This window comes from Gavia stellata, chromosome 14, assembly GCF_030936135.1.
Source record: "Gavia stellata isolate bGavSte3 chromosome 14, bGavSte3.hap2, whole genome shotgun sequence".
Classification (NCBI taxonomy): domain Eukaryota; kingdom Metazoa; phylum Chordata; class Aves; order Gaviiformes; family Gaviidae; genus Gavia; species Gavia stellata.
The window spans coordinates 15,019,562-15,045,249 of NC_082607.1; the positions used below are offsets into that span (position 1 = coordinate 15,019,562).

At 39.8% G+C, this 25,688-nt stretch overlaps 1 protein-coding gene across 1 annotated transcript in view; it reads left to right on the forward strand.

The window, feature by feature from the left end:
- AFF2 (ALF transcription elongation factor 2) overlaps positions 1-25,688 on the forward strand; it is a 336,845-nt gene that overhangs the window by 303,379 nt on the left and 7,778 nt on the right. Inside the window, exons 11-20 of the mRNA XM_059824576.1 lie at positions 195-1,214; positions 3,352-3,476; positions 9,717-9,951; positions 11,895-12,034; positions 12,594-12,657; positions 16,054-16,190; positions 19,567-19,638; positions 19,996-20,089; positions 22,952-22,999; positions 23,509-23,558. Coding sequence (XP_059680559.1) covers positions 195-1,214; positions 3,352-3,476; positions 9,717-9,951; positions 11,895-12,034; positions 12,594-12,657; positions 16,054-16,190; positions 19,567-19,638; positions 19,996-20,089; positions 22,952-22,999; positions 23,509-23,558 — 1,985 coding nt within the window. The remainder of the gene's footprint in view (positions 1-194; positions 1,215-3,351; positions 3,477-9,716; positions 9,952-11,894; positions 12,035-12,593; positions 12,658-16,053; positions 16,191-19,566; positions 19,639-19,995; positions 20,090-22,951; positions 23,000-23,508; positions 23,559-25,688) is intronic.

Consider the following 25,688-nt stretch of genomic DNA (forward strand, 5'->3'; position numbering starts at 1 on the left):
TATTAAATTTCTCCAGGGCCACATTGTAAACCAGATAAGGAAGCCTAATTAACCATAAATACTCCATAAATACTCCCATAAACCTAGCAGTCACCACTAGTTGAAATAAAAGGGTACGTTAAAAACGTTCTCATTTAAAGGGAAAAGCGTTGCTTCTGTCTGAGATTTGTTCCTTGTCGTTCTTCAAACTGCAGCCTGAACCTCCCTCAACAAACAAATGGCAGCTGGATAAATGGCTAAATAAAGTGAACCCCCACAACAAGACCATCATCAACAATCAAAATGAGCCTCACAACGAGACCAGCTCCCAGGCCCAGAGCAACCAGCAAACCGAAGGGCCAAACAAAGGGAAGCTCAACAGCAGCCTGCCCCCAGCCGATTCCAAAGACCGGGCGATCCTTAGTCCCATCCGAGAGAAAGCCAAACCACGGGTTGCCCAGAAAACCCCAGAGGCAAAAAGCTCCAAGCAGAAGTCACCAGCTCATAATGAGCCAACTTCACAAAGGACTACTGGGAAAAAGCAACCCAAAAAGGTAGAAAGGACTTCCAGTGTAGAAGAGTATAACTGGCCCAAACCAAATAATACCAGCAACACTCCCAAAGAAAAAGACACACAGGAACTCCCCGAGCAGCCAAAGGTTCGAACTAAAGCAGCAGTTGGGAAGACCGCTCCAAGGAAAGAACCACGAACTAGCACAGGTCTCACTTCAGAGAAGAAAAAGTACAGAGGCCCCAGCAAAATTGTCCCTAAGTCCCGGGAATTCATTGAAACGGATTCATCTACTTCTGACTCAAATACAGACCAGGAGGAGAGCTTGCAGGCTAAGGTATTGCCAGCTTGCACTGGGTCTGGCAATGGCGTCAAAGTGAAGGACTCTGGCAGTAACATCCTCAGCGTAAGTAGTTTAACTAGCAATGGCAGCAACACATCCATTGACCAGACCAGCAATGACTTGGAGGAGCAGCTCTTTTCTCCTATCCCAATCGTACAAAATGAACTTCTGTCTCCACTGAGAGAATATGAAGAACTCAAATCTCTGTGGGTGAAAATAGACCTTAGTTTACTCTCCAGGATACCTGGACAAGAGCCTTTTGAGACCGCGTCTGTGAAATGCGAACCAAGAGAGGCAAATGTGAAACACAGGCGACCATCTCGAGAGTCCCCTACCCCAGCAGCTGAAAAACCATCCACAAAATCCAAAAGGAAACACAAGGTAAGTCGTTTTTGTCATTCAGAGGAAAACACTGAATATCTATGCATCCTCGAGGTCAGGATGGCAGTCAGCGATTCCTCACTGCACCTTCAGCAGGGCTGTAAGGAGGCATCATAACACTAAGGCTTTATTGTTTTTACAAAGGATATGCATTTACAAGTGCATTACAAATTAACATCAGAAACTAGTAAAAAACAAACTCCAGCTGACAAAATCGATGAACGATCTATTTTTTTGAGATTTGTCTTACAAGCTTTTTCACTGTATTTGTTCACTTACCCATTAATTTCCAGCATTCTGTAATCTTGCAAAAGATTCCCAATGATGAGTTCGTATTACTATGGGTTCAGCCATACTTAGAAAATTTGACTTCTGTTCGGAAGGCAGGGTTTTATTGTCTGCAGAATTAAGGCATTTTCACCACTGGCTTAAACAGGCTTAGCTTCATTAAAGTAAATGGAATGGTGCTTGCTTATGCTCCTGGTGAATTTAGTCTTTATATTGTTTTGTTGTATAAACAAATGTGATTCATAGAAATATCATTTGCTTAACTAGCTGCTTTCTCTGCACAACCACCTGAAAAAGCAAATATATTTTGACTTAAGGCATTATGATTTGTCATGTGTTTTATGTTATTTATGCCCAAGGGTATCCTATCTTGTGGGATATGACAGTGCACTTCAAACTAAATGTGTTTTCAGAATGGAAACTGAAGTTTTGTATCATAAATGAGTTTTTGTAGTCACTTTTTTCCAACTGAAATGGTTGTGCTCTGGTCTGTCTGTGAGAAGTCATCATAGCGCGTTTTTTTAATACCCCAAATTTTATAAATCATTGTGAATGTGACTTCAGCTGTCTGTTCTAGTGGACTTCTTGAAATCTTGAGTTTGAGCAGTCCAGTGGTACGAGAGAGTTAATACAAGACAAAGACAGACAGTGCCCAGCAGACACAGGCTCTGCACCCCTGCCTACATGAGTCACTGCACTGGTTCCTTCCCTGTTGAATTAAGTGGAAATAATCACATGAGTAAACTCAGCAGGTTTTTATTCAATTTATATTCTAGCTGTACACTAGAGGCAGAGATGTAAGAAGGAAGGAGAAAAGAAGAAAGAGGAAAGGGATGTATAAAAGTCCATGCTTATGTGTATGTGTAAGTACACCAGAGTGTATATTAATTACACAAAAAAACCTTCTTGCTAGGTAACTTAGTGGAGTGTCAGTATGATGGAGAAGGAATCTTGGCTAAAACACAAGTGTAGTATTGGCCACTAAACTGAGGGCTCCCAGGGGAAAAAAAAAAAAAGGATTATATGAAAGTTGGAACCTCATCATTTCATTAGCTGGGACTTTGAATCAGAAAGTAACAAAATGAGGACTCTTGCTCTGGGACTGTACAAACATAAGCTATGGTCTGAAAGAGCCCGTTCAGTTGCTGTATGATTGTTCACTGCTGCTACCCAAGGGGAAACAAACCAATTAAGATGACTTGAGGGTATATCAACAGTTAAAACGGGGGAGGGAGAGCCTGATTTCTCTTTCTAAATCATGCTATTAAAAGATTTATTTTAGCCATCTACTAGTGGGCTTGAAGGCTGATATGAAGGTTCCAGTGACAGAGCAGTAATCAGCTTTGCTTGTATCATCCTAGTTCAGGCACAAAAGTCATGCATCAGGGAATCTTTCAAAGCAAATTTTAAAACAGCTATTGCAGTAAATGACTACCGCAGCTCAGTCCTGTAGTCTTTTAGACCTGTGAGGAATACTTACTTAGGGAAGTTTTCCCATCAACTTCTATTAAGTCAATGAGTAAAAGCTATTTACTTGAGTAAGATTCAGTGCTATCAAGTCATTCCATCTGAATTATTAATTAATTTCCAGTGCACTACAGAAGATAGCTATAGCACATGAGGCGTCTTGCTTCCTAATTATCTGGCTATGTCACTTGTTATATAACTTCACGTCATGTGTTTGGAGTACATTTAGCCCTGATTTCAGGTGACTTTCACTTCTCTTAGACCAGTATTTTAACTGCTGCTACTGTAAAGGAAATAAACTGAGATTCCTGAGCTCCTCTTAATGGCAAGTGAGATTGTGCATAGATGCTGGATCTTTCAAGCTCTACTTTTTTTGTTAAAGCAGCCGGAAAGCCTGGATACCTTTGTTGAAAGCAAGAAGCAGCGCCTGGAGGACCCTTCAGCTTCATGCCTGCTCCCACCTTGTATCTCTCCGATACCGAATCACAGATTAACCAGCACTAAAGAGTAAGTTGTATTTTTTCACACAACGTTCATGAGAGACTTCACGGTACTGTTCTACAAATGTCTTTGCTATAGAGCCAGATGGGCTTATGAGCCCATGAGCGTAAGTGACCCTGCACTGCTATTCCCATCCATCAGGAAGAGGATCCACATGGTTTGGGATGAAATTCATTCATCCTTCTGATGGGCTACAGGAATTCAGAGTGCCACCACAATCCTGGTGTACTCCTCTACCCCCATGCTGCATCCTTTCAATGTTCTTTATTGTCCCCATCATCCTTAACCTCTGTGACCAGAGAATCCTACTAAAAGTGGGCTTTATTTGATTGCCTGGAATTTATTTTTTAAAATCATTTTCGTAAGAGGCAGTTCTCAGTTATATTGAACGAAGTAGTGACTTTGCTGTTCACTTCAACGGCTCTTATTCTTTAACTGTGTATACGCAGTGCCAGGGGTGACCATCCTAAATGTTTCAGACATACATGCTTTGTATTTCAGCAGATGTATAATCAAATAGTTTGTGCCTTTCAGAGTGTCTTTCAGAGATGGCTATAATGCTTGAGCAAACAAGCGCCACGTAAATAATGATTCTGATTAGTATAATCACAAGATTAACATTCTATAAATAACCAAAGAGTCCAGTTCCCTTCTGTCATCAATTTTGTGCTTTTACGATTTTGAGATGAGGCACTTCTTTCTGCTTTGCACTAGGACAAGCAAAGAATCAAACCCACAATGTGCTTCTGAAAACAATTTGATTGTAGTGGTATTTAAATTTAGATAAAGTTCAAAAATTATTTATGAAATAGCAGACAAATTTTAAAATCCATAAAGAAGGTTGAGCATCATTTTATTTATACTGGTGTAATTATGGAGTAACTTCAATCCTTGAACTAACCCCTCATTCTACCACTGAGAAGGTCAGAGCTGGAGTCTGGAAAAGGCAGATGAGTTGAAAGCTACAATGTGATCTGTAACATGTTGCACATTTGATAAACATCATGATGGGTGTTGCCTGATTGTCATTGCTAGAAATACAATGAGCAGAGATATATTGCAGAGGGAATCAAGGATTATCCATCCCCAACACCTCCACAATCCATTAAAAAAATCTTTCTATTCTTGTCGCCAGCAAGCCCTAAGGATCCACCCCCAACCTGATGTTTCTTAATTTGAGCTTGTTTTCCAGGTCATTAATTTGATTCCTCAGAGCTTTCAAGCCTTCGGTATTCTCTGTTAAAATATAATTGTGTCCATCAATAGTTATTTCCATATGCTAGCTTTTCCTCTTGTCTGCCTCAAGTTTTGAAACAAAATTTTCTGACTTCTTTTCTGCTGCAATGATTGAGACCTGGATCACACTGCATTTGTTATTAGTGTCTTCTGAGTTTGCTTGAAACAAATGCAATATTGTTTGATAATTCAGGTCTTCAACTCCCAGAGATGTGCAACTGAATATATATATAGATCAACGTATTTCCCAAAAGATTAGGGAGCCGGCCGAACAGTGTGCCGACAAATTTCTGGAGAGCCCCAGATTGTTTTTAAGCAGTCAGGAGCAGTTCTGTTTTCCAGAGGGTTAAGTAGAGTTTTAAGGGGAGGCAGAAGAAAGGGGAAGCTGAAAGTATGCTGTTCAAGGGCATGAGGGAAAATACCACTTCAGTGGTAAAAGGTTGACAGACAGGCTGTGCTATTTGCTCCTTTATTCCCAAAGGTCCTACATTTTCTTTCAGAACTCTACATAAGGACTTTGAGAAATAAGGGAGATTCAGCTACAGGTGTGATGATGATGTTCATCCATTAAGAAGGTGTTACATCCCACAGCAGATATTCTCACTTGGGAAGAACCTTAGGTCTCTCCCGTTAGAACTTGATCCCTGTGCCAACAAGTCAAGTTCCCCAAGGCAGACTTCAGAGGCTTTTATTGGGCTTTTTTATAGATACAAGAGTGTTACGACAGAAAGACCATGATCTCTGGGCCAAAATTTGGAGGCATTCAGGAGTCTGGAGGAGTCAGTGAAAGATAGGCCTCACCTGTGCTTTTGCAGCTCCCACTGGCTGCCTGTCTATGGTTCAGGCATTTTAATACATTTCTCACATAATCTTGCCCTAAATATATGGGCTCAATAAAGCAAGCAAAGATGCACAATTAATTTTTAAAGGGTTCCATGTCTAATATGGGCAATTATATGCCTAATTTCTACAAGTTTCTATGCCTACATGCGCAATTTGAGTGTAGAAATTTCAAATGGTTAGTTGTGAATTTAAAAACCATTCGCACAACCAAAGAGCCTGTTTGTATTATGTAGTCATTGCATAAGCAACTAGTTATCTCTCTGTTCCTTCCCTCACACGCTCTGGGGCTGATGCCTTTTCCTAAATCTGATGTGACACTTAAAATTGTTGAAACTATTGCCGCTGTATTTTCCTTATTTCTGATATTTCATAGCAAAAGAAGGAATAGATGACACTGTGTTTTGTCCAAGTAATTCATAGTGATACCTTGAAACACTGGTGTGAGGCTGCATTTTTTGTCAGATCAGCTGCCCACTTTGCAGCAGAGGATTATTTATGTATTTACTTGCTTGCCAGAGCAATTTTAATTTAAGCATTAATTGTATGTGCTGCTGAATGCCATTTATATCTGAATACCTGATTGGTAGACCCAGTCCAGACAGAGCACTATTAGCCAACATTTGGCAGTTTGTAACAACACAGAGGGTTATTTGCTGATGCAAACTGTGAGTCTGAATTTCAAACTAGACTCATACCAGTGAAACAAGCCTGCCGTCTAACAGGCACGCTAGAAGTCTGTCTGAGGCAAGCATTTCAGCCTGTTTTTCAAGATTTCCTGTTCCCTTTTGTTTAACCTTTAGTTAAAGATGCACCTGTACTTGACAACGTTAGCCGATCCCTTGAGTAGTCACAACAGCGTTCACTGGGGTTCGATCCCTTGAGTAGTCACAACAGCGTTCACTCGGGCTTGTTGGCAGACAACAGCGTTCATTGGGGTTCGTTCGCAGCGGAGGCAGCCTTCTACATCTATGACAATGACTTCAGCTTCATTCAGTTGCTGCCATATGGTCCAAACTAATGCGGGAGTGACCTTTCCCTGCTAACCCCCTGCAGAAAATCAGATACACCGTCAATGTGCGGCATTTCATTGTGGGCAGGGAGCGTAGAGGCGAAGGAAAGCCAAGTGATTGGTATAGACAATGGCTTTGTCTCGTTAAGAGGCCGGAGATACCACTGCATACCACAAGGAGTGGATAAAGAAAGGGCAAAGAAAGGCAGCTTGAAATGTGAGAGTAGATGGAAATTCTCTCTCCTTCATGCACTGACCTCTTGTTGCCTGCTTGCTTGCTTTCTGCCCTAAAAGAAACCAGGCTGAAAAAATAAGCAGATGGGAAGCCTTCTCATTCCTCGATAATTGGCCTTTTCAGACACAAACATTAAACCCTGCAGCCACAAGACCATCAGTTCTGGTTGTATTTTTTCTTTGCACTTTTATTGTGTTTCTCCTGAGATTTTAAATATAGTTTAACTAATGATGATGTCAGCAAATTAAACCATTGAGTCTCGGTAATTATTGCAATAAATTCATTCAAGATTAGAGATTACCGCAATCAAAGACCAGTTTCTTAGCCCATTAACAGCCCAAAGCAAAGTGACAATCTGGTTAACTGCTGGTAACAACCTATTTCATGGAGGTTATTGTAAACGTAAATGCTTTGGCATAAATCTGAGGGAAGTAACATTGCTAAATAAATTATCAGCTTAAATCCTGCAAAAACTCATAGGATTAAGTGGGCAATAGGGGAAAAAAAGAAAAAAAAAAAAAGACAGAATTGTAACTGTAAAGTATTGTTGGGTTTTTTTAATTTGAGTTATGTAGGAAAAAGATATCCTCAAATGCATTTTCCTTTGTGGTTAAGTCTTCCCACCCACAGAATGACTTGTGTGCCAGAGCTAAGTAGTTGCGCTTGTATCTTTGTTTGCCCCATCTTATATTTGAGCCCAAAGATGACGTGAACTGGTGAAGTTTTAAGTAGTGAAGTTTTAACCATGGTACCTGCAGCCTTCTTAATTTTTTCTTGTACTACTCTTAATCCCTCCACCTCCATGTAGCAGTTGAGGAATGTCGCTTCGATTGCTTTATACGTGCCTTAAATTTCTCCATGCAGTGGTAGACTCTCCAAGCGACAGAGACTTGCATTAGCCCTGGAAATAGCCACGATGTGCTGAGGAACCTCAGTAGTGATGCAGGGTCAGATCCGAAAGGAGACTTGGCCAATGTCTCACATTCAGTCTTCCTTCAGACACTTTTGAGATCAATCTGCCAGACTCAGTTGCTCTTCCCTTTGCAAAGCTGTACCAGGGAGAAAGAAGAGCTCCACACACCTCCATGCACAGGGGCACGGAGAACCACTTCGGTCTGTGCTCCCACCCATATATGCATGTTCAGGGTTCCCTGTGTACAACACTTGTTTGGGAGGCAGAGGGTTTGGATTCTGCTCCTGGGTATTTCATCAGCTGTGTCTGCTTTGCCTCTGTACAATCCAGTAACACATGCACATTTTCCTGAGGTAGTGCTTACTCTCTTTTGGAAAAATTTCTTCTGGAAAAAGTTCAGAGTATTATTGTGCTATAGCTACGGTGACTTGTCTGAGTTCCAAAATGCCCTTTGGGGGTAAGAAAGCTAACAGATGGGGCTTTGAGTGAGAACTTTTTGGATGACATGTTGTATGACCACATGTGCATAAAATCAGTCTCCTCGAGGAACTGCCAGTGTCTTCCAACCTGGTTGCTTTCCTTTGATCTTCTTCAGGCCCTTGTGTTTTCTGAGCAGGACAGCATCCATACGAGTCCTACTGTAAGGCAGTATGAATTCTGTGTTCATTTCATTTCTTCAGTCTGAAAATCATTAATATCAGAGAGTTTCAAAGAAGATATTTTTAACTCTGCTTCAGTCGAATTAAAATAGTTTTGAGTAGAAGAGCTATAAAACCTGAAACATGGGGAGTTTGTTTGATTTCACTCTGTGATTTCACAGTAAGGCTAAAATATTTTTGTATCACCAAAGGCCCAAAGTAGGGGAATGACCAAAGCAAGTGTAGATATTGATACTGTTGGTGAAACTGCATAAGAGGCCAGACTGGAATGAGAGAGAGCTCCAGAATGAGTAAGGAAACTTGGGTTGCCTTCTCCTCTTTCCCTGATTACTTTAGTGCACTGGAAATGAAACATAAATTCTTGTTGACTTAATTTGATATTGAAATTTTAGTCAATAATCGTGAAAAGTAAATGATCGTGTAGTGCAATATTAGATGTCTAACAAAAGATTAAAATTCAGGTTATCTTCATTGACTGAGCTAGGTGAGTACCAAAAGTAAAAATCTATGAGTAGACTAACATGTTAAACAGTCAGTGGGGTGTTGGGGTTTGTTTTTTTCTTTTTTGATGGATTTGAGGGGAGAAAGGTCTAGCAGGTTTTTTTTGGTTTTACTGTGTATCACAGCTGCCATTTCTAGCCAGCTAACAATTTCTGTACATAAAACAGACAATAGATTATCATATTTCTTGAGCTTTCATGTCAAAACCACATTCATTTTCTGAATCGCGTTCAATTCATCAACCAATATTTGCTGAAGGGCTTTTGCCAGTTACAATGTATCATTTTAATATAGTGTTGAACATTGGTTTTATTCTAGAGGTCAAATAATTATTATCTTGTTATTGTTATGGTTTTATCATTTTGTAGTTGTTAGAAATTATTTTTTTGGTTCACATGCCATGTGCTATTATGTTTTTTTGCAAAGGTTGCTTATGTGGGCCCTAATCCACCTCTTAAAAAGATGTTTAATGTTAAACACATAAATAGCCATACTTGATGTCAAAGGAACTAACCCCATGCATAAAACTTTCCAGCACTTTGCTGAGTCAGAACCTCTATGACCTCTCAAATGAAGACTGACTCAAATTAGCATTTAAATTGGGTGCCATTTGTACTAATGCACTGGAAGTTGTCCTCCAAAGCAGGCGGTTTCTGCAGCCATTGAAAAGGCAGAGGTAGCTCTTCTGTTTTCACTGCCTGACCCCTTTTGACTTAGCTCCTAGGACATGGAGGCTGCAGGACATATTTGAGGGTAGAGCTGGCTTCTCAGTAAATAAAACCTAGAGCTTTGTGCTATGGAGGATTAACCAAGGTTCTTGAAATGCGACTGCTTCTTGTCTGTGTCCCAGGAGCAGCGGTAGCTCAGTGAAGAAGGTGGCAAAGAAAAGAGAAGAGAAGCTGTTCCCTCCTCCATTATCCCCCCTCTTGGACGAGCCTGTGCACCGGCGGCACAGCAGTGACAACAGCTCCTTCAGCCAAGAGACCAACATCACAAACACCTCTCAGACCAGCAGCTCTTCCTCCTCTGTTTCTAAACACAGAAAGAATGAAAATAAACCCTCTTCTAACCCCAAAGGAATCTGTGTAAGTAACCGACCTCAGTTGCTGGAAGTCAACAAGATAAAATAAAATCAACTTAGCTTTGTTCTGTTTGATTCCCCACCACCACCACCCCCAATATCTATTTTTAAATGCTTTTGTAGCCCCACTCAAGAGCAGCGAGGAGTGGATCTTTGCAGAGCTGGGCATAAGCAACTCTTGCAAGTTCCATTTTTAGGTCAGCATTAGGCATCTACTTGGCGTTGTGTATCACTCCCTGAAACACGCGGTCCCTGAGCCTCAGAGCAGAGCCTTTGCAGCCACCAACGAGCTGCAATTAGTCCCTTAGCTCTGTAGCTACAACACACACATTTTGAAAATAGAACATCAAGAATTTTGGTATCCATCACCTGAATAACTACCCCAAATTCTCAGTCAGAATTAAGCACTGTAGTTACGCTGAATATTGCAGCCTAAACTAAACAGACAAAAACCTAACAAAAAGCTACCTGTCCATAGCACATTCAACATGGAAATATCTCCTCTCGGGCTTGCAGGCTCCCAGCTTCCAGCAGTAAGGTTTATTTACACCTAATCTACATGAATTACATATATAAGCTTTTAGATACCGTGTAAATAGGTTTTTTTTCCACCCAGAAAAAGCATTATTCTGTTACAGCCATCTCCCCATCAAAGGTTTTCACATTTTTCTTGCTTTTCAACAATTTCGGATGGGGTTTTTTTACTGAAAATACATGAAAAAGAGCCAAAACTAGAAGCTGCATAGCAAATTCACTAAAAAAAGTAAAATTTCACATCAGTTTGTCATCCTCTTTTAGAGAAAACAGGGAAACTTCAGGTATTTGGCCCATCTGAGAAAATAGTCCTCCCTCTAGAGTTTCAACCATAACATTTAGTATCAAACTGTATCTTAGGATCACTGTCAAAATTAAAAGACAAGAAGAAAATTCTGCGACAGAAGAGGGCATGCATAGCCCCATTTTTCACAGTTCGCCGCTTTGTGAGAGGTTGTTACCCTGCACTGTAACAGTAAAACTCACAAGTTGCATTGGATCGTAGGTGACAAATCACTTCACCTTATTCATTCATCCCTGTTGCTTTCTGATATCATTGTGTCACTTCAAGCTGAGAGAGTAATACACATGCCTTCAACTGAAATCAATGCCAAAATGAACTGCATATGTCAGCAAATAAACAATGCTATGTAAACAGCAGGGCCGCTTCCTCTCACTCCCAGCATCTCCAGTCAGATTTATCCTTGGTTTATCTATTGTCCTGATACATGAAATATGTGTCTTCTAAAATATGTTAGACTTCTTTCCCTAGTTCATTGGTTCATCTGTAATTTAGTTTATCTGGTTGTGGACCTAGCTTGCAAGTTGCAATTGCCTGATTTAAATGCTTCCGTTATGCTTCTGGTTTTAGTCAATGCAAAGTCACAAATCCAGACTTCTGCTTTCCATTCTTCTCTCTGTTCTGTGTAGCAAGGTGAGGAAACTGTTCCTTGCTGAAATCCAAGCAGACTTTTCAGACACCTTACAGTTAGCTAATAATAATATAGAAAAAAAAGGTTGCATTAGTGTGATCCACGTTGAATGAAGTTGAGTTTACCTCCAGCCCTTCTGCATTAGATTTCCTCACCCTTGCTTTAACCAGCGTCGCTAGTCAGTAACACTGTGGTATCCAGGCTGACTTCACCTAAGACTATAAGTTAATGAGTTCACGTGAGGGGCCAGAGGTAGAGTCATATTGCCTAATTAATCATATAGGCTTATATTATAAAGGACGGAAGGGTGGTTTTTATGAGGTAACCTGAATGTAGTTGGGTATATATGAGTGCTATTTTGTGCCTTAGCCTTTGGTTTGTTTGGGGCTTTTGCAGGGGCGGGGGGTGGATGTGAGCACTTCCATCGTTGGAAGGTGTTTGCTTGAACTATAAAGAGTTAATAACAGTCCTTTTTTTCTAGGAGGAAGAATCTCACAATACACCAACAGCCAACACTCTTCTTGACACCAGCCATCTAGAAACAGACGTCTGGTCTGCAATGCCAACGCTTTCCAATGGGAATTCTGAGCCCAGAAGACCCAAAATAACATTTGATGATGTGTAAGTATTATTGGATCTCTGTGCTAGCTGCATGTTACGTAGTCGGGATTTTCATGGAAGCGGAGCTCCCAGTGAAAGAGAGTATCTTTGATTATAATGCTAGCATTGGGCACCTGTGTGGATAGTGCTGCACAAAGGCACACACAGTTTTAATCTTTACAAATGAACTGTTGTCACTGATTAATGAAGACTCTGTTGATAAATGTTTTCAGATCATGAATGTTGGTTCACAGTAATTCTTCTTCATTTTTTTATTTTAGCTCCTCTAATGGAAACTTCTTATACTTAATTAGTTTAAAATATTTTTCCTTTTCCCCCGTTCAGCACACATTAGTGGGTCCTTCGGGTGGCCAGTTTCTACAGCTACTTATTTTACATTCTGGTCACCTATCATATCTTTGCGTACAGCAGCTTCAGATTAATATCGGGTTAAGATTTAAAGAGATAAGTGGGCGTATATGTTGAAATTGTTCTTGGAAGCAGTCAGCAATTTTCCCAAACAATGTTTGTCCAACTGTATGAAAACAAAGACTTGAAATAATTGATTTTGTCTCTTTAGGCTTCACAATGCGGATTATTACATGCAAGAGGCTAAGAAGCTCAAGCATAAAGCAGATGCATTGGTAGGTTATCACAGGGGTTTTTTTGTCTCTTTCCACTATGGAGCTGTGTGTTACAAAAATGTACGTTCTGAATGTCATCTAAAGCTGAGAAACCAAGAGGAACCCTGCTATTGACTAAAATATGCTTCAGATTGTACTCCATAAACACACTGTCCACAGCAAGTCAAACCCTGAGCACCATTCCTAGCCTTTAACAATTCGTTCCCAAAAAAAGAAGCTCCTTACAACAGCTGGTGTCTCTTCCAAGGAGGAGCAGCAGTCCATGCTGTTTATGAAGGATGTAAGACAGTTTCATGAAAGATCATGTGTATTTGAAATTTGTTTTTCTATTCACTTTGAGCCGAAAACAAGTGTTGAAATATTCCATAACAGAAAGTTAAGAAAGGCAAATCACCCTCCACCCCATTATCATGTGGTAAAACTGTTTGATATTTCCAATCCAATTGTTTAAAATTTGCAACAATTGATTTTTTTAATAATACATTCATTTTTATTGCATGCTTTTAGGCTGGTAAATAAAGACTCAACACGCTTCTTCCCAAAAAATCTTGCAATGAGGTAGTTCAATGCTGGGAAAGCTTTTTCTCTCATTTTGCCCCACATGAAATTCCAGTAAGATTGACCTAATTTTGCGAAGTGTTTTGATTTTGATAAAACTACCTAATCTGACAGATTATACTCTGTCATAGTTTGTTCAGTCCAAGCTATTGCTGGCACTGAAGTGCCTTTAATAGCCATTTGCTTTGCAACTGGGGACTTCGCTCCTGTACGCTACGTAGAGTACAGAACAGCAGCTCATTTAGGCAGGCTTAGTGGAACTTGACTCCTCTATTTATTTCAGCTAAGATGTCTAAAATGGAGTGTGGCCATTCACTTTGCTCCTCAAAATCACAACTGAAAAAGAACTGGGTGATTATTCACCTCTCGCTTTATTATTTGTGGGGTTTTTGCACGCATATTATATCATTCCACGTCAGAGATTTTGTGCTTGGAAATAAGTGTCCAAAAAAAACCCAAACCCCAAAACAATCACATGCGACGTTTTAAAAAGACAAAAAAAACCCAAATAAATAAAAGAAATGGCTTTCCCTCTGCTGTCGGTGAGCTGAAGGAGAGTTGACATGTCAAGCTGCCTGCTTCAGCTCTCCAGGCTCCCTTTTGACTTGGGGCACAGTGTTACCAAGTGTGTTTTCTGTGGGAGGTGGGCTCAGGTTTTTGGCTATCAGTGGGTCAGCAGTCGTCCCTCCCGATCTGCCCATTTACAGGAGGTGGCCTGCACTGATTCCTGCAGCCCGACGCAGCAGAGCATGTTCAGCCAGAGCCCTGACACCCGCACGTGGGGAAGGCTGGCAGAAGCAGACTGACAGCACCTCCCGCAGCTGATTGACCTTTAAAGAAAATACACATGGTTCTGGCACAGGGATGCCTGCTCCATGCTAGCAAATATTTACAGGCTCAGGCCTCTGATGATCTCAACATGCTATGTCAATCCGCTTCCCTCCACAGCCTGATTCGCTCAGAAAGCGTTGACCTGTCTCACGTCCTCTTACCTTTGACTATGCCTTGCGGAATCAGGGGTGTTTCTCAAGCAGAACTAAGAGGAGCAGGCACGGCACATAATGCTGCTGCCCGCAGGCAGGCCTTGCCTGTCGCATGCCGTTTGACACCCCGAGCGCTCTTACGGGAACGTGAGGCCATCCGCTACAATGCAACTTGTCGGCAGACGTAAATACCCATGAACAAAGTATCTGCTTTTTCTTTCCACTATTTAGGTCTCAACTTTTTTTCGCACCCAATACAGCTGCGCACAAATTATCTCCATGTAACACATTTGCTGTGCAGTCCTGTAGCGTTACTTGTCCTATGGAAACAATTGCTCCTGGTTACTTGGTGCTGACATGACAAAGCACACGCAGCATTGAAAGATGTGTTGCAGTGGCTAGAAAGATAGTGTGTGTGACCTCAAAATGTGTCAGCAAATGTTAATGAGATTTGTGGCAATGTTATTCCTGAGCTTATACGGAAAATAGATTTCTGGTGAAGGGCAGGGCATTTTGCATCTTAGGAGAGCGACCCCATGAAAACCTATCCTTGTCTGGGACGGCAGGAATCAGCTAATTTGGATGGGCTGCTGCAGTAGCAACTGACTGTACCATGTGGAAGAGATCTTGGAGACCTTGCTTTGTTCTCTGCGGAGCTGGGATGAGCTGGAGTAATTCCACCTACTCCACTAGAGTCAGCATGGAGCAAAGGGCAGGATCAGATCCCATTTCTGGCTCAAACTGTGTGTCTGTACTAAATCTGCTTGTGGCCAGATTCCTTTTTTTCATACCACAAAAAGTCGTCTTCGGAAGACTTTGAAGCAAGGAATTTGAAGAATATGCTGAGAAATGGCCATTGGAATAGAGAGAAAACGTTTAGAAATATTTCCCCTTTTGTGATTATTCAAGTAATACCTATCAATTATACAAAGGCTTTGTACATAATCAGTGCAGAAGAGCAGAACTCAAAATTAAAGGTATGCAGAGGGAACTAGTTGTAAGGATTGCTTAGAAGTAGCCATAAAGGCAAATATAATGTTACCTTGGACCAATACTAAATGTTCTGCTTAATATGTTGCTAGAATAGGCTTCCATTTTGTGAATGGAAAACATATGCAGATGCATCAAAAATATTTTGATAGAGACATACAAAGAAATTTTTAAATTATTTAAAGTATATTGGACCTCTTATATCAAATGCCACATTAGTAGAATTCTTACATCCAGCTATCAAAAATTGAAAATGTTAAATACCATTATAAAATACTTACTATAAAAATGTCATATATAATATTCATTACACATAAAAAAAGAAATCAGTACATCTAAGTCAGTTTAATCACAACCATTATGAGGGCTAAAACCTTTTGCAATAAAATCCTAGTAAAATAAAATATTTAGCAGTGCTATATTTTCTCCTTTTTTTTTTTTTCTGCTCTTTCAGTCATCACATAAGTGATGAGTTTTTTTTGGTTAACAGTTAACACAGAATGTGACGTCTGACAAATGGCATGGAGTTGTTACTTAACCCGTGCATAGTGACGTTCAAACTTAGTTCATATATCAAGGAGCAATATGGATTTGTTCAAACATGCTTAAGTGTCCCTCATTGCCTGTGTAAATCCATGCATGTCGATGGACATACACTGACTTTCCTCTGCGGAGCATCTGGCCATATACTACCTGAAAAGATTTGGTAAAAACATAGACCCTGCCTTAATTACTGTATGAATTCATTCTTAACTACCAGTGTCACTTTGCCTTCATCCTAATGCTAGTGTTGCTTTGTATTATGATCTGTCTACCTAAAAATTAAAGCTGAAGGATTTTCTTGACAGTGTCATTTCCATTTCAGCTGGAGAAGTTCGGCAAAGCGGTGAATTATGCTGATGCTGCCCTCTCCTTCATCGAGTGCGGGAATGCTATGGAGCGAGATCCATTAGAAGCTAAATCTCCATACACCATGTACTCAGAGACTGTGGAACTCATCAGGTTAATGTCCTTTCTGTGATCATTTTCATAATCTCATTTCAGTCATAATTAGAACCTGCTATGTTTTAAAAAATACCATTTCGACGTATTAATGATTTGTCCAAGGCATCTTCATCTCAGAAGTCATCATAATTAGTTCTTGCCATTTTATTAATGTCATGGAAAATTTATAATTGATGGACACTGCTTTTATAAATTATCCCCTTTAGAGGTTATAATGTGAGTGTTATAATTTGCAATATTCATAAAATTAAAATTGAAATGTAGTGGGTGGAAGTAAAGTATAGTAATTTCACTGTTTGGCAATGACACTTGTCTTTTAAAAGGTGTAGTTTTATAATTCAAAACATTAAAGTGAGTCTATCAGGATTTCTATTAGAAACCCTGTTTTTAGAGGTTTATAACTTGGCTGTTAAAAAAAAAAAAAGCTGAAGCTTGGCACATAAGATCATAGCCAGAGAGGAAGCTTTCTGCATGTATTGTATTAAAAAAGTGTATTTTTTTAATGTTAAAGGAATGTGAACCAGCTGAATTAGTTTTAATACAGCTTTGTAGACTCATAGGCTAGAATATGGATGAGAGAGCCTTTACTTACTAATAAAATGTCTGAATTATTATTTTAAAATCTGCTGCTGTTCCCTATAGCTGTTTTATAGTGTTGGTTCCGTAGAAATAATGGTCTTCTGAGTAACTAAGGGCTTGTTTGCTTTACTTGCACAAATTATCAAAGTGAAATCAAGCAGGATTAAATTTACCTGTGAGTAGAACAACATGATTTTTCCTCTTCACTGTGATGCACCTTTGCTTTCCCCAGTGTATGCTGGGAATATTACCATTAATGTCAGTGTAATTACTGGCAGTTTACACAAGAGAAAGAAAAGGAGGCAAATCAGGCCCTAAGCATTTGGTTTTTAATATGACAAAGGGTTTTTTTTAACACGCAGGATTCTAACATGCCAGGTTAGCTATTAGGGACTGCCAAAAATAATGCATGTTTTACATTTTGAATAAGTAGGTATTTATATAATAAAATGTATCAAATCTTAGGCAGCTCTTACTCTCAGGTAAATAATGTGCCTGTTAAATATTTAAAAACATGTTTTTACATTCTACACTTCATAAAGAAAAGAAGACAATCTAAAGAGATTACTCAAAAAAAAAAAAAATTATGTTCATTCAATACTTACGATCCAAGTCAAACCCTTGAGAGCAGAGGACTTAAGAAAAGAAGCCGCCTCCCTCTGCTCCACTGTGCTGAAACTCTTCTTGCGCTCTGACAGCGGACAGTTCAGTACTTTGTGTCCTGAACTACACAACTACAGTTGTATGGCAGGATCGATGGTACTTAAAGAAATAGTCTTTAAAGAAGTGAGTGCTTCTTCACAGGAGCCTGCATTTATTTTTATTTTTCAAGAAGACCACACGGCACAGTTGAAAATGTTGTTACTCAGTCCAGCAGTCTGTCTGTTCAGAAGTGGATGGACCAAAAATCTTTGTTCACTCAAGAGCCACAACATGTGCACCACGTAACTCAGAATGGCAGCTCTAGGAGTAGCTCACAAATGGGTGATACCTGCAGCTCCCCTCCACCCTGCGGTGCAGGATGGAGTCAGCTGAGTGTACGGCTGCGTCTTGGAGCAACTGGCACTCATCAGCACATGCAGCCGGGCTGCCTTGCTTTTCCTGGCAGCTCCTGTATCAGCACAGTCCTGCTGCAGGCTACATGATAGATAGACCTTGGCATGGAAGCAGCAACTGAACTGCTTTTGGATTGCTTTTTGAACTGCTTTTGGCTATGTAAGAATCTGGAGGACTTTGTTATAGTACCTCTCCAATTTCTAAACAGCTGAAGTCAGGTGAGATTAATTCCACCACCTACAATCAAAGGTGGAGCTTAACTTACCAACTCTTGTATGCAGCATCTTGTAGGCACCCAGTGAGAGACTGATTTGCTGATTTAATTGCTGTCAGTGGTCAGACATGGAAAAAAGGTGATTGTCCAGGTGAGCAGCAGGCTGGTACAGGTTCAATAAACTCCATGGGCAAATACACAATTCTTGTGGGCTACAGTGGGTACTGAATGTACAAACAAAGTATGCGGCTGTGCACACATACTTTGTCAATGTGGCTTCTAATGTTAACGTAGATTTTCACTGTGAGATAAGAAACAGAAGGAGATTTTTCTCGCTTTTACTCCTCTCTTCATCAGAGGCACCATTTTCCCCTTTTGCATTAGCCGTGTCTGCCCTATCTGCATCAGACACCTATTTGTGAAAGCAAGTGGAGCATCAAAGAGGTTGGGAATATCAGATCTGACTGTCAAAGGTGTTTTAAGTTAATGGTAATGGTAAAATCCCTAGCGTAACACTGAAAATCCCAGAGAGACATATCTTTGTGTTTAATCAGATTCATTCAGTATGACTGAAACAACAATACCAAAGAGCAGGTGAGATAGGACATGGAGGAAGCACCTCAGGTGGTGTACTACAGCTGCAGGCTGGGGGCTGATGATGGGGGTGGTGGGAGGAAGGCAGAGTGAGAGCAGCACTGCCTGCCTGCACTCCATTACCTCCTTGTAAATGAGAACTCATCAAGACTGCCTGGATACCTTAAAACTTTCTTACGCAACGCTGAACCCTATTACTTATTCTAACACAAGTACCTGTGAAATTGCATTAGGGCTCAGAACAATGATTTTATGCGATGAATTGATTTTCAAGAGACTAAATGCATGGAATGGAGTGTGCTCAGTTAAAATAAAAAAAAGAGAGAGGAGGTAGGAATACTCAGTCTTTGATCATCCAAATGCTGGACAGCAGCAATTAAATAGAGAGGGAAGACCAAGTACACAAGACTCATAAATTAATGGACCCAAGAATTTAAAAAGCTGTGAACATGACCTTTCCTGTATTTAAAACTGTTTTCTATATAAAATATATTAAAAGCTTTGAAGAAGCATTTATGAGAAGGATTTTGAAGGTATTATTCAAGCCCAAAGTATTATACGTAATACCTTATTATATATTACTCTGCTTTTCATTATGTAGGGCCAAGATCTTGTGCTTCTGTCCAGCACTCATCACAAATGTTTGCAGGACTCAGCCTAGATGGCTGGATATAGTATCATTAATATGCCCAAGAACAGTTCACCTCGTTGGCCCAGAAAATGGGTTGGTGATTTACCTTAGCCCTCCGGATTTTAAGTGGTGCTTTCTGTTGAATTTTGCATTGATCTCATCGTTACAGAACAATGTGACCATTAACTATTGCAGTCAGAGAAGAATATCTATGTGTGGCTGTTATTTTTCAGAGTGTCACTAGTATTCCTGGAAACATCTTAACTCTCAATTTCTTCTCTCCTCACCTTTCTGACAAGGTATGCAATGAGACTCAAGAATTTCACAGGCTCTTCCGCCACAGAAGGGGACAAGAAATTAGCAGTTTTATGGTAAGTCCCATTGCGACAATGAGAGAAGCAGCTAAAATCTTAAGGAGGACTTTAAAAGTACTGAATTACTTAAGCAGCTTACAGAAGATCATTATTCTTGTTTTCCATTAAACTATTAAAGGATAACTAATGGATTTCTTCAGCAGCTGACTAAACATTTATTCTTCTAATTTATACTCTTATCAAGATGGGATTTTAATGCTTTTGACCCCTTTTTTTTCTTTCTCCATTTGCTTATGTTTCAAAATCTAACCTTAGAACAGAAATTGCAAAATATAGGTCAGCATTATTTTTTTTCACAGTTTATAGGTTTCATTAAGCAATGGAATTAACATAAGCCTTTCCTAATTACCATAGCTACCGATGCTTATCACTTCTCTACTTGAGAATGTTTAAACTAAAGAAGGACCATGCTATGAAGTACTCCAGATCTCTGATGGAATATTTTAAGGTAATCTTTATTCTGTTCAATTTATTGACATGAAATGAAACTCATACCAGCACTGAGAGCTCTCACAAGTATAACTGCATGACTTAAAAGTCCCACATTTAACGTCTCCCCTGGGAAATGCAGGCAGGATGGCTGCCAGGGAGTGGAGACAGAAGTGATTTGGGGGATTTTTGGATTAGTCACTGGATTCAAAGGACCATACTCAGTAATTCTACTAAAATAACATTATTCTCAACGCCATGTAATGTTTATGCAAGTTTCTGTAAAGGAAACTGATTCTTTCGAGATTTCAGTGTGCAAGTGGTTATGAACTGACCACCAATGAACCATAATGAAGCAATTATTTAGGCTTTAGTTAAATTTAGATTTTAAGTTCAGTGAGATTTGCTGAAACTTATTGCAGTCTCAGAGATTTCTCCGTTTATTTCTGTGGAACTTCAAATTGCCTTATCTACATCTTCAAAGTTTGTCTTTACTTTGAATCAAGTGGAGATCAGCTGATTGTCATGATTCGGTGATGTTTTCCTTTACCTTGTCAAATGCTGATTACCCAGGGTAAGAATGACAGGCCCTCACCATTCCTAAATTAAGAGAGAAACAGAATTTTTCTTAAGCTCTGCCAAGGTTTTGATATTTATATTTTACTCGTTAATGCTGTTTGAAGCATATATTAATTCTTGTACTTTATTACTACATATTATTCTATAATTATGTAATTATACGGGTTTGTCAGCCCATCAGTCTTTTTTTTGTTGTTTTTTTCAGCCTCTGAGAATATGTTCCAGGCTTTGACATATTATTACTGCAAACCAGTAAAACTTTTAACACTGCTGTTTTAATATTTTCATGTAAATGGTGATAAAATGGTCCTCCTGCTGTAAAACTCCATTACTGCTATGCTAGCAACCACCACTTGGTCCTGACTTCCCTGGTGTCGTGCGTGTGTCTCTGTCTGTCTGTCTGTCTGTAACTTCACTACTGTTACTCCTGATCTTCTGCTTAAATTGAGGCTTTCTTGAAGTCATTAGGAGTATCTCTGTTGTATTCACGGAGTTTTCAGTCAGGGATTTGGACAGCAAATTAAATTTGAACTAGACACGTTGATAGCCTCAGCATTTTCATTAAATGTATTCCATCTGCTTCAAATTTTATCCAGGATGAATGTAGAACGTCTCTTAAAAAAAGGCTATTAGACAAATCATTTGATAAACTTTTTCTGCAGAAAGTAATGATTTCTTTTAGGAAAAAAAAAAAAGAAGGGGACGGGGGGGATTCTCTCTTCCCTTAAAGCCACTTTACTTTCTCTAGCTGTGCAAATAGGTACAGTGAAGAACATATTACTGCTCCCAGCATAAGACCATTTTACTGCAGCCACACAGAGAAAATGTCTTTTAATGTAAATGAAAATAAAAGAAAAAAATATAAAACATAATAAAACAGACAAATCAGGAATGCTGGTTTTAGGCATCCAGTTGAAGCTGAATATTTCAGCTAATGTTTCTGTGTGTATGCTATGGGCATCGTTACTCATTTGCTAGAAGTAGCGTTTGAGTGTATACAGATTATATGTTCAGGATCTTTTCGTAGTAAAGGCATAGGGGGAGAAAAAAGAATGGGCGCTATTAACTACGTATTAGTTTTGTATTGCTGCACAATGTTCCCTATGTTCACTAGCGAGAATCTGTAATACAAATGAAATAGATTAACTATTTGAATAGAGTGGTTATTCAAAATTTTGCACAATTTTAACTGTGAAAAGCAGCCCGCTGTTTACAGCAGAGCTGGAGAGGAATTTTTTGGCAGAATTGTTTTTCATATTTTTCCTCACAAATGCCACTTTGTCCAAATTGAAACCATTTGTGGACAGAACTGGTTCTGATTAATTTCCAATTAAAAGTTTCAAATTGGTATTTTTGACATTTCAAAACAGAAAATAACCATTTAATCATAGAAGTAGTTTTGAAATTTGGAGACAAGTTGGAGTAAAATATAACTAAAATGATAACTTTTTAAAATTGAAATCAAACTTTTTAAGATTAGTGGAAGTGGCATCTCTTGATGCATTCTGAAAGTTTGAGGAAGATTTTGATGTTTTTGAAAATGTGTTGTCAATAGTCATCGGAAAAAATATTTCAAATATTTTCACTGTCAAATAACTACTTCCAATCGAGATGTAGCATTAATCTTGACAGATCTAGTCTTTGTCTCCAGATACTGTCGGGAACAATCCCCAGACAGCAGAAACTACCATCAAAGCTGCTTCTTCATCCCTGAAGACTTTCCAGGGGAGTTTAGGATCTCCCTCCTCCTTAAATATGAGTGGGTGGCAAAAATATACACTAATGTACTCTGTACTGCACAAGACTCGGTTTCATGCTCGCATCTTTAATGAAACACAGTGACATGCTGTATAGAAACATACAGGCAAGGCCAGGGTCGTGGTTTGGGCAGTGTTTTCTGCTTTGGTCAATACTGTTCGGCGAGTTTAGCTGTGTTTTAGAAGTCAAGGGTAGGATTTTGCTTCCAGAGTCAGCTGCGTGACCTTGGGCCGTGCCCTGGGCTGCTCTGTGCCCCACTGAATCTCTGTGCCTCACATGCAAAATAGCAATTACAGTAACCAGATGAATCTTGTAATAATGATGGTAATACTTTGCAGAGAACTTGTAAAATTTGATTGAATTTTCACTGTGCCTCCTGACTTCTTTGCAAGGGAGCTCAGAGTGATTGTTTTCAGAAAGCACGCATAGACAGCTTCAGCGCTGATGCTACCACTTTTTATGGGAACTAAGTAAGATACCACCCAGTCTGAGCACGACTGGAAAAATCTGGGCTTTATTGTTGCTGGGCAATCTTTTTGTACAGGGTTGTACAAGGTGCTACACAGACGTGAAAGGCAGAATGAGTAAGCAGGTAAGGAAAGTCAATTTGTGCAAATAAAATACATAAAAACAAGTGCATTCAAGCAGATTCTTACTAGAAGTTTTATTTCAACTACTATCTGAATCCCAAGCCACCTTCCCTAGCAACTTGGGAGGGATTAATTTCATTAAGGCATCAACCCAAATTCTTTTTGTTTCTTATTAAAAGATTGCAGGTCCCCCTAAAGATAAGAAGTCATTTGCACTCTGAAGAACTTACATGGTAGAATAAGTTTCAGTGTTAATTAAACCACTTATTTGTGAACTACATCTGCTTTTACTGGAACTTTACTGTATTCCCTCTTCCATCAAGCGACTTTCAAGCTACTGGTTGGAACCTACCAATCATCCACCAACCATTTAATTATGGGACTGGTGTGCGGAGCTGTTCTGCTACATGCACTGTAGCCCTTGCGACAAAAACAGGGATTGGTGAGCTTTGTGTCATCAGTATTCATGTACTTGCATTACCTTTATTTATATTTGGTTTTGTACTTACAGAACTCTTCAAAAGCCTCACAGGCCCCCTCACCTTGGGGCGGCAATGGAAAGTGAGTATTTTCTGCTGAGTACTTCTGTCTGGGAACAAGTGGTTCCAAGAGGGGGGGAGATGTTTTGGTGCCTCTAAAGGCAAAGGACAGGCCGTGACTCAGTGGTTTGGGAGCTACAGGTATGTTTCAAATATGTAGCAGGCAGAAAATGTTGTTCTGGGCTACAGAATTGTTCTTACAGCTGCCCTGGGCTTGTGGGTGTGAGGGGCTCCCACTGGGCTAAATCAGGTACCCATGTGAGCCATCCAGTGTGGGTGGCAAGGAAGAGCCGAAACACACCTTCGTCTTGGTGCAAAGCACCCTTAAGTCTAAAATCAGCCGTGGTGGGTCTGTGCTGAATTCTTTGACAGTTTGCTTCTCAAGCCAAATGAAGGCCGTAAAAATATCTGTTAATTACCTAGCAAGTACCATGTCATTTCAGGAAGCCAAAGTAAAGTTAACCTTCATTGCAATGATTTTTCAATGATTCGCTCAGTAATGAAAGACCAATGAATATTTCATTGATATATGGTAAGTGCTGTTTAATAAAACTGAAGGCGTAATAGTGGTGAAAATGTGAAGGCACTTAGTCAACCGATTATCAGTGGCTTTATACTAACATTAAAACACCCTCGCCTCAGATATGAAGTCAGGCTAATGCAATTATGATCTGCTGTTCAATGAAGGTGCATTGCTGCTGCAACCTTGCCTTTATCTTGCAATGTCTGTTGCCACCTGACACACATTTCTCCTGCTCCTTTCTCCGGGCCACGCATACCGATAGAGGTAAAACAGAGAAGGACTTTACCTTTCTTTCCTTCTTTATTTGAGTAGGCTGAATTCTAGGTGAAAATTATTATTGTTAATAGTCTCTTTCTGGTGGTTCATAAGAAGAAATTACTATTAGACACTCCAAGGAAACAAAGTAATAAAACTGTAGATGAGATAGAAGTTTAGCACACAAAGAATTGAAGTTTTCAAACAGACTTTGCTCTGAATCAGTGCAAAATCAAAAACTCCAACATTTTGCTTTAAGGCACATATTGTCTTAGATAATTCAAAATATTGGGGGGGGGGGTGTATATATATATGTACACACACCATATACACAAAATTATTTTAAATATGTTTGTGTATATAGATATTTAAGTATAGATTATAACACAAACTAAAGTGATGAAATACAAAATCACTTTAAATAAAAACTGAAAAGATATTTTAACATTGGAAAAGCAACTACTAAATTAAACTATTCAATACATGCCAGTTTTTCAAGGCATTTAGATGGAACCTTGTATTGTAATAAAAATACAGTAGGGTTTACATAAAGTTTTAGTGCTGAAATAGACCACTGGAGCATTGCACCTCTTTTGCTCCTTAAGAAGTGGCGTATACCTACAAATTTCATGGAGCAGAAGTTATCCTTTTATTCCTGTCCTATAATAGACCCCTACGAAGTGTGTGCTCTGCAGGTGATGACATCTTCCTTGCTATGTAAAGGAGCTGATTAGGTGGCCAGGATTTAGAATCAGTGGGTTTTGACTGGAGGAGAAAATTCTTGTCCAGCTACAAGGTAGGCAGCAGAAACCCAGCATTCGGGCCAGCATCACTTCTAATGTAACACCCAGCTGATCAGTCTCTTCCCACTAACTTTGGAGATAAGGAAGTAAATCTCTGAAAGTGCACATCTCTGTCTTTTATTCAGAGAAGGAAGCACTTGACATGGAAGAAGAACTCAGTATCACAAGGCCTGGTTATAACAGTGTTACTATGACACCTGTGACCCAACACACAAAGACCACAGTCCACACTCAGGTCTTCTGTCTCCTCTGTCTGGAGTCTCAGAAGAAAAGCTCTCCAGCTGGCTCAGAGTTGCCATATACCTCAGGTGTCTCCTGGTGGCCCCAAGGATTGTCTCGGGCCTGGCATCATGTACCCTGCCTTCCCTAGGGCTACTCGCTCCACAGTTTCCTCTTATTCCCCTGCAAATTTGTACCAGATGGGAAGAGAAGTCACACACCACAGAGGAGAGACCAAACACCATCAGGGTATCGCACCACTGGAGACAGATCAGCAGCCTGGTTCAGAATGGGGAGACAGCAGGGTATTAAATCTTTTTTTGAACAAAGCAAAACTTAGCCGTTGCCGTGA